Genomic DNA, 9,136 nt, shown 5'->3' with positions numbered 1-9,136 from the left:
GAAAACCTCAATTGAAAATTCACTTCAACCAAAATGACGACGATTACGACTAGGACCCCATGGTGGTGCCTGATCATCATTTTGACTGAAGATCAAAGGAGAAATTAAAGATTTAAAAGAAATATACCATTCTCTAGGAGTGGTGTCTATACCGCTTCCACGACAAATCTGCTCCAATAGAAATGTCGATGACGGAGTTAGGAATCCAACGACACCTTCCATTTTCCGATTAATGCTCGTTAGGTTAACGAAATCGAGGAGAGAGAGGAGGAGGACGGAGGAGTGAGAGAAACTAAGAGAGACAAAGATAACTTTTTGGAAGACGCACGGTGAGGTGGGAGGATTCCATTTCCAATTCAAAGCAACTTCCAATCCACTTAATAACATTAAAACAAAACATACTTTATTATTTTATATTAACTATATATATAATTATTACTTTAATCATATATATACCTTAACCTTATATATATATCCATCATATAATTTACTTAATTAATTCATTTAAATAACGTTTAATTAATTTATTAATTCAATAAAATAATATTTAATTAATTAACTAATAATCTAATTTCATTTCATTTTATTATTTTTTTCATACTATTCTTTTTATTTGTTTATTTATTATTTTAATTATTATTATCTTTTTTTATAATTATTTTAATCATTTTTAATTTTCTAGATTACTACAATCTCTCCAAAATTCTTCAATACACATAAACTCTAAAAGAATGGTGAGATAGATATTCAGTAGATCAAATTAAGTGACAATCTAACAGTTTTGTTCACCAAAGTTTTGCCTACTACTACATTTAAGAAATTGATTCATTTTATCGGAATGAAACATCTTAAAGATCTTAGTAAAATGAGTTATATGAGTGATAGCCAAATGGAAGTGTTATGAAATGTGGTGGCTGTCAATCACCAGACAAGCCCACTTGCAAAAGCAATAAATTAACAAATAATGTCCTACCTGTTCCCTTTCATTCAACTATAAAAGGAAGAGTGTATGCGTACAAATTGAACAAAGTGATTTGTACATGTACAAGCACATGTATAAGAAAGAAAATAGAATTGTGCGGAGTAAGACATAGAAAAAAGGAAGGAAGAGAAGCAGAAGAAAAAAGAATAATAGCAAGTGTATTATATTAGGTTGAGTTGAGTGGATTACAAATTATATTGTAATTCTCTTCCCAAATAGTGAAGTTTTGATCCCATCTATTCGTGGAATAGGTATAACCGAACCATGTAAAATCTTGTTCTCGTCTTCATTTATTTTATTATTAATTATCTGCATTTTTTTATAATAGTATTCCCCCCTTTCTTTGTAATTTATTTATTTAATTTTAAATCGAGTCAGCTAACTCAGAACCCTTGTGGGCCGACTGGACAGGGTTTAGAGGCACTGTAGACCGTAGTGTTCTCAAAATAATTTCAATTCGGATTTCAAGTTCTTATTCTGAGGTTTTGGGTTTTGCTGCTTTTGCAACTAGCTCAGTGATGGCGGCAGCGTCCGTCTCTCCCCACATTGTAGCAGACTTCTCGTTTCGATTTTCATTAATCAGTTCCCAGTCCTGAGCGATTCAGGATTTTCTAGGAGCATGACCTCCATTTTGCCAACTTCTACGTCAAACTCAACGGTCTTTTCCTCCGCCAATCCCATTCAATGCCTCTACTTTCCCTCCGATCTTCCATTTCGGAGGAAACTATTTCCCCCACCTGTCAGCTGCCCTATTTTTCTCCGCAGGATTATATTTCCCAAGAACCCACCTCGTTTGCATTCTTCCACTGTTCATAATGCTACCACTTCATCCCCCGACGATGACGATTCCCACATCGAGGAAGCCCTAGATGCTGTTTCAATGATTCTTCAAGAGTCTGGGCTTTCAAAGCAGGCATCGATTGAAATCGCTTCCAAATGCCCAAAATATGTGAAGATGTTGATGGACAGTGTTCACGATTTGGACGAACTTTCTCTGTGGAGTCCATGGAGGAGTAAGGGCGAAACAAAAGAAGAAGAGGAATCTGATGGTCTCCTCTCTTTTAGGAAGAAGGTGTATTACATGGCGAAGGAAAAGGGTGATAAGGGTGTGCTTCCTTACTTGGAGAGCATTGGATTGAGTTTATCTTCATCCATGCATGTTGCACGGTATATTTCCTCGGAGACACTGCCGAGTCTTATCTGTAAGGTGAGCCGATTCCACATGATCATTCCTTTTTTATACTTTATTTTATGGTCTCCCAATTCAAGTTCTTGTGCTTTATGTTGACCCTGGTGGCACCCAAGAGGAGGAGTTGATTGGGCATTTAAAAAATTTAATTGTGCAAAGACCAAATTCAAATGTGAAAGCAAATGAAATGATCATAATATAAGGAAAGAGAGCATGGTTTTAAATAGGGGTAGCCAGTAGTTTAACATAATTGTAATAGGTGTAAAAGTTTTGTAGTGGCAAGTGGTTGTGATTTTTTTCTAAGCATGAACAACATTGTGTACATTGGTGGATTTCCACATTAATTTTAGCTTATTTTTGAATGTTTAAGCATGCACAACCTTCTGAATATGGGTAGATTTGCATATTTTAAGCCTTTAGCCTTTCCTATTAAAACCTTGAGTTCATTTTTTACCCTAAAACACTTCAACCTACTAATTCTATTTACCAATGGTAACAATTTATTATGTTGTTTTAAAGTGACACGAAGTGAAGTTTTTTTTTTAAAAAAAAAAAAAAAAGTATTATTATTATTTTTTATTTTTTTGGTCATTACTTTATGACCATAAATATAATGATCAATGATTAATCGTGTGGAATAAATTGATGAATAGATTAAATAATGTGATAAATTTTTGAGAAGGTTTTTGGGTTTAAGATTAATATGGGGAAGAGAGTGGTATTTTGGCTATCAATATGCCTGTTAAGAGTGTTAGGAAGTTGCATGTGGAGGTGAATTGTATTGTTTTGGATTGACCACTATCCTATTTGGGGATTCCTTTGGGAGGTAATCTTAGATTTGTCACCTTTTGGGATCCTGTTGTGGAAAGGGTTTCTAAGAGACTGGATGGGTGGAAGGTGCTCTTTTTTCTTTTTGTGGTAGAATCACGCTCATCTAGGCTTGTCTTTCTAGTATCCCTTTATACTTTCTTTCAATTTTTAAGATTTTGGTGAGGGGTTGCTAGCAAAAGATTGAGAAGATAACTAGGTACTTCTTGTGGTTAGGGGTAGGGGGTTTTAAGGATCATTTGGTAAGTTGGGAAGTGATGGGTAGGCCTAAACAGGAGGGTGGTTTGGGTATTGGAAATTTGGTGTTTAAAAACACAACTTTTTTTTGTTTTGGGCTAAATGGCTTTGGTGGTTTTCGCTAGAGAATTCTTCCCTATGAAATTTAGTTGTTAAAAATAAGTATGGATTAGACGAGAATGGGTGGGATAAGTTAAAAGTAAGTATGAATTAAACGAGAATGGGTGGGATACTAATTTGAGGTTTAGATGTTCTTTGGAGAGTTTGTGGAAAGCTATCTCTCAAAGTTATCCCCTCTTCATTCCTGATATTAAACTCCTGGTGGGATGAGGTGGTAATATCCGTTTTTGGAAAGATCCTTGGTTGGGGAATGCAATTTTCGCCACCTATTTTCCACACCTTTTTTTCTTGAGCTTAGGGAAGGATGGTTCCATATCTTATTTTGTTGTTGATCTAGGTGGTCCTTTGCCTTCTTGGGATTTCCACTTTTGTAGAGCATTAAACAATAAGAAGATGGTAGAGCCATCCTCTTTTGTTAGTCTTGTTGAATAACTGTCGTTTTCTTTAGAAGAGGATAGTTGGTCTTGGTCATTGGATCCTTTGGGGGTTTATTGTTGCAAATCTTTTTATGATTTTTTGAATAGGTCTAATTTATTTTTCCTCTCTAAAGATTCATTTGGAAGGCCAAAGTCCTTGTTAATGGTTATTTTAGTCTTCTTTTATTATTGTATTAGTGTTATGTTAATTAGTGAGAGTTAGTAAGGGTATTATCGTCATTAGCATAGTACTCAAAGGCGCAAGGCGCACCGAGGCACAAAGGGTACTTGGAGCTGAGGCGTGAGGTGCACAATTATTAAAATTGTGTACAATGCCTATTTGATGGGTAATTGATGTATGAACACATCAATAGTAATATTAGATTTAAATGCCAAAAATATTCATTACCAAAACATAAATGCATACTAATTATGACCACCAAGTACCAAGTTCCAAGTGAAACAAACATAGTTTGACATAAGTAATTAAGCATGCAAGAGTTCAAGCTTCAAATTACAAAGGAAATGAAATTGCCAAGCCGAAGGTCCAAAAGCATCAAAATAGTTCAATATCAAAAGAAAAGAGTGTAAGAAAAGATTTCAAAGTATAAAATCTATAAATCCTCCTCAATCATCACTTATCATCAACGAAGTTTGCCAAGATATCATTATATTCCTAGTTCCTATTCATCATCAGAATTTTCTTCTCAAACATCTTCTTCCTCTTTTGTCTCCTCTGCACTACCCACTTGGATCTCATCCTCATCTACAAGTTTCAACACTATAGTCTGGCCCCTAGTAGTGCTAGATGGACCTCTTCCTCTAGAAGATGATGACATATTGGCACTTATTCTTGATCTTGTGCGATGCGGGGGATTATTTACTCCAGCAGCTCTGGCAACAGAACCCCAACTCAAAATCTTCAAACACAAGTTCATTGTCCTCATCGGAATCACCATCCATCCTACCAATCAACCACTCATTACCATAATCAATGTCCTTTAGAAGGATGGGATCAATGGTGTCACGCATGTTGTATCGACGCCTCAAAGTTCGGTTATATTTCACAAATACCTAATCATTCAAGTGTTGCTGGGCAAGTCTATATCTCCTTTTTCTATGGAGCTGTAAGGAGTTTAAAGTAATATAGTAAATAATGATTTTGAAAAGTAGTAGATTGGTAGTTCATGTTCTTTAATCCATGATATCCAAATGACTTACATGTTGGAATATGCTCCAATTTATTTTGCAGCTGGTAGCACTACATGTGAGGCTGAGGATTTTGACAGCAAACTTTTGCAAATTTGGAGCCAATGATGCAAATGATATCCACCTTTGCGCTGTTATTAAATAAATTTTAAATGAATACCTACTTGCTAAGTAACAAAAATAATTTTAGATAGAAAGAGGTAGTAAAAAAATGCCACTTTATATGGTGCTTTTATCTTCCTTTGTCTTACTGCCGAATCAATTCCAAAGAAGCCACAAGCACTAGTGTAATTTTCCAACTCATGTAAAACTTTATCCTGCAGTTCAGGGGTTGGCATCAACCTTGTAATGCATTTGTATGAACTCACCGTGATTTCTTCGTCTTGCGAAATGTGGGGGTTTGAATAGTAAAATTTCGGGTTCAAGTAGTGTGCAGCTGCATGCAAAGGTTGATGGTGTTGGCATCCCCATTTCGTATCAATAATTTCAAACACCTTTTTGAATTTATCCTCTCTCTCACCGAAAGCCTTAGCTATGGCTTCCTTAGCCAGTTAGCCCTATCCATTGCTACATAAATATATCCCATTGTAGGTTTCCTTTCCCCATCAACCAAATGGAGTACTCGGACAAGTGGGCTTGTCAATTTAAGAGCATAGACAATGGTATTGCAAAAGGTAGGCATCAAAACAATACTGACTGCTCTTTTGCTAGCTGCTTCCTTTGCCCATTTAGTAGTTTTCCCAGCTTCAAAAGTAACATGTTCCTTAAGTTGTTCTTTTGAAGGTGTATCAAATGAAGAGTGATGAAGACAATTGCAAATCTTGTAACTGTAGGCCTTAGTAATTCCTTTCCTCTAGTGAATTTTCCCATCAAGTTCACCATTCCAACACGGTTATAAATATAACCATTCAAAAATATTGCCCTTTTAAAAATGTATGAATTGTAGGCATCTTCCCTATATCCTCCAATATTAAATCGAGGCAATGGGCAACACACAATGTCCAATATAAATGTGGGCTCTTTGCTTCCAACAATCTCCATATTCAAAAATTAAGGAGTGAAGTAATTAAAATATTAAAAATAAATAATATATACATTATAGAATGTATTTCTAGAAATAAGTTCTTACCTGCTGCAATATTGTTTGAAGCATTATCAATTATTACTTGAATCACATTTGATTCTCCAATTTCCTCCACCATCTCATCAAGTAATTTATACATTCTAGTTGCATTCTTGACAATATTAGAAGCATCAATAGACTTGATGAACACTGATCCCCTTGGAGAGTTCACTAAGAAGTTTATTATGTCCTTATTAGCAGCCGAACCTCTCCAACCCTTGGGCATAATCAAGCATCCATATTTTGCTCATTCCTTCTTATGGACCTTCATTAACTCTTTCGTTCGACTAACTTCCTTCTTTAGGAAAGGAACTCTCACTTCATGATAGCTGAGCAGCTTTATTCGAGGACTATATTGCCCAATCGACTCAAGTGCCACTACAAAGCAGTCCAAATGACAACATTAAATACTATTCCAGCATCATACATCCACCTAGCAAAATTTGCAATTGCCGTGTGTCTTAATTCTTTCTTGCATGCCTCATTTATTGATGTTTGCTTCGTCATCCCTTCTTTCCTAGCTTGAACCACTTTCTTTCGATCAGGAGTAAAAAACAAGTCTATAGACTGCTCCTTTTTGTTTTGGCTTCTTCATGGTGTATTTGTATGAACTTCGACTTCCACTTCCATTGCTAAGCACTCTTTTGCCATGAGGGTCAATTTCCTAAACTTCATCCTTTTCATTTGCACAATAATGATCTATGTCATCAGAGTCAGGCAATAACTCATTTTCCTCCTTCTCCTCATGAACATGAGCAGTATAGTCAGAGCATTCTTTATCATTTTGAAATCCTCCAACTATACGTTGTTTTGCTTGGAATATTCCTCCCTTTTTTACTTTGCCACAAAAATTGCAAGTCAAATTATATCTATTTTTTTTATCATCCAAATGTGCATACTTCCATGTAGTATCTTTCTTTGCAGGAACCAAAGTTTTCGGAGTCCATTTAAGATTAAGCCTTGTTATCCTAAATGCAAAAGCAATGTATATTATATTTCAGAAATAAACTTAAATTGATAAACAAATTAAATTTAGAAAAATGCATAGTTTGTATGCAGTATTTCCAAACAAAATTGTGGGTAAATTCAGTAAAAAATGTTATATATTAATTGGTTTGAAGCCTCTTCCTTGTTTCGAAGGCTCTAGAAAGAAGAAGAAGAAGACGACTTGCTTGCTTGAAGCATCTTGACAACTCACGAAGACTGGTGATGATGACTCATTAGTTCGAAGCCTCTTCCTTATTCGAAGGCTCTGGAAAATGCCCTCTTGCGGGTGAAGAAGAAGAAGACAACTTACTCGCTTGAAGTAGCTTGATGACTCATGAAGATTGGCGATAACGACTCATTAGTTTGAAGCCTCTTGCTTGTTCGAAAGCTTTGGCGAAGGCTCTTTTGCTGGTAGAAGACTCGAAGACTCGAAGACGAAGGTTGTGCTGGTTTGAAGGCTTGAACCTCGAAGATGAAGGGCCTTTGCAAAGGCTTTCTTGTTGGCGAAGGCTTGAAGACTCAAAGACTTGAAGACTATGGTGTTTCGTGCTGGTTTGAAGGCTTGAAGACGAAGGGCTCTTGGGAAGGCTCTTTTTCTAGCAAAAACTCGAAGATGTGAAGAAGAAGGTGTTTTGTGCTGGTTCAAAGGCTCGAAGATGAAGCCTGGACCTGTTGGTTCGAGTTGAAACCTCTAGCTAGGGTGAGGGCTGGTTCGAAGGCTTTGGCTTTGGATCGATATTTTGTCTGTCTTTTGAAGCCTTGCGTTTTCTTTCTTAAAAGTTAAAAAAAAAAAAATTGAAGTTAAAAGGTCATATATCTCAAGGGGCGATTTGTTGCGCTTTGAGCCTCATTGTGCTTCACTGTACCTTGCTATGCCTCTTAAAGGTCGCTTCGCCTCAACCTTGGTGAGGCGCTAGCCTCATCGCCCCTCTGTGTCGTGCCTTAAGCACTCTTTTAACTACTATGGCCATTAGAATGTATTTGATATGTATTATAAATAGAGGGAGGGACTTCTCTTAGAGTTATGTAATTCATTTTATAAAAATTCTCAACATGGTATTAGAGCAAGACCCAACCTAAACCCTATCACTAAACCAAACTCAATTGCCACGGGAAAACACCCTCGCGTTGCTGCCCTTGTTAGAACCACTACAACCCTTCAATATTTCACAAATGGTCGACTACTAGTAGTCCCGGCTGCATGTGTTAGTGCCCGAGAGTGTTTCACGCCACTTTTACTGATTTTTCCCTCTAGCATGTTATGATTTCTTCCCTAGACCATATTATCAAGCTATTGGGCATGCATTTTGCTCAATGATCCAACCTTTTTCGATCATGCACTCATGGTAAACCATTAGTTGTTGTTTGGGTGTTAGTAAAGGCTATTTGTGAGTCTCTTGGAGTAGTGGTGGTGTTCATAAGTTGATTTGTGAGGCTATGACAATGTTTTATCAGTTTCTTGGTGGTTCACCTCGTCTGTGGTTGTTTCTATGGTTCACCTCATTTATGGTTGTCCTGGTTTGTTTTGATTGTTCCTTTTGTTTGAGTTGTTTGACAATGGTGTGGCTGCTGGTTTGTGAGAGTTGGGATGGAGTCTTATGAATCACAAAAACATGTTTCCTTCATCGTTGCCATAGATAACAATTGAAATGTTGGATGAAAAGAATTATGTTTAGTGGTCTAGGGCTCTTAGGGTCCTTCTGATGAGAAGAGAAAAGAAGTGTGGATTTAGGAAGATGCCTTGATTGTTTCCCTCTTGTGGAACTTGATGGAGCCCTAGATTGCACGTATGTGCATGCATGTGGATACATGCACGGAGATTTGGGAATATGCCAAGCTTCTATACTCGGGTAACATTACACATATGTATAATCTATCCTAGGAGTACACTTTTAGTTACATCAGGGAGATAGGAGCATTATAGAATATTTGGAGAGATTGTAGAAAAACAAAACTCAATGAAATATTATTTAATCAAGATCAATGAAGAAAACAAAGAACAAGAAGTACAAGAAGAAGACACAAGCTCAACAGCTTTTCTATTC

At 36.5% G+C, this 9,136-nt stretch overlaps 1 protein-coding gene across 3 annotated transcripts in view; it reads left to right on the top strand.

Annotated features, from left to right (window-relative positions):
• Positions 1-1,390: 1,390 nt before the first annotated feature.
• LOC131158010 (transcription termination factor MTERF2, chloroplastic) overlaps positions 1,391-9,136 on the top strand; it is a 46,959-nt gene continuing 39,213 nt past the window's right edge. For 2 of the 3 annotated variants that reach the window (XM_058112557.1, XM_058112558.1), the window contains exon 1: positions 1,425-2,189. In XM_058112557.1, the coding sequence (XP_057968540.1) occupies positions 1,602-2,189 (588 nt within the window). In that variant the 5' untranslated portion in view covers positions 1,425-1,601. Of the gene's footprint in view, positions 2,190-9,136 lie in introns of all 3 variants that reach the window. The other variant, XM_058112556.1, reaches the window with a different exon arrangement.

This window comes from Malania oleifera, chromosome 6, assembly GCF_029873635.1.
Source record: "Malania oleifera isolate guangnan ecotype guangnan chromosome 6, ASM2987363v1, whole genome shotgun sequence".
Lineage (NCBI taxonomy): Eukaryota > Viridiplantae > Streptophyta > Magnoliopsida > Santalales > Ximeniaceae > Malania > Malania oleifera.
The sequence above is the reverse complement of the archived record's forward strand: the minus strand, read 5'-3'. Positions and strand labels throughout refer to the sequence as shown.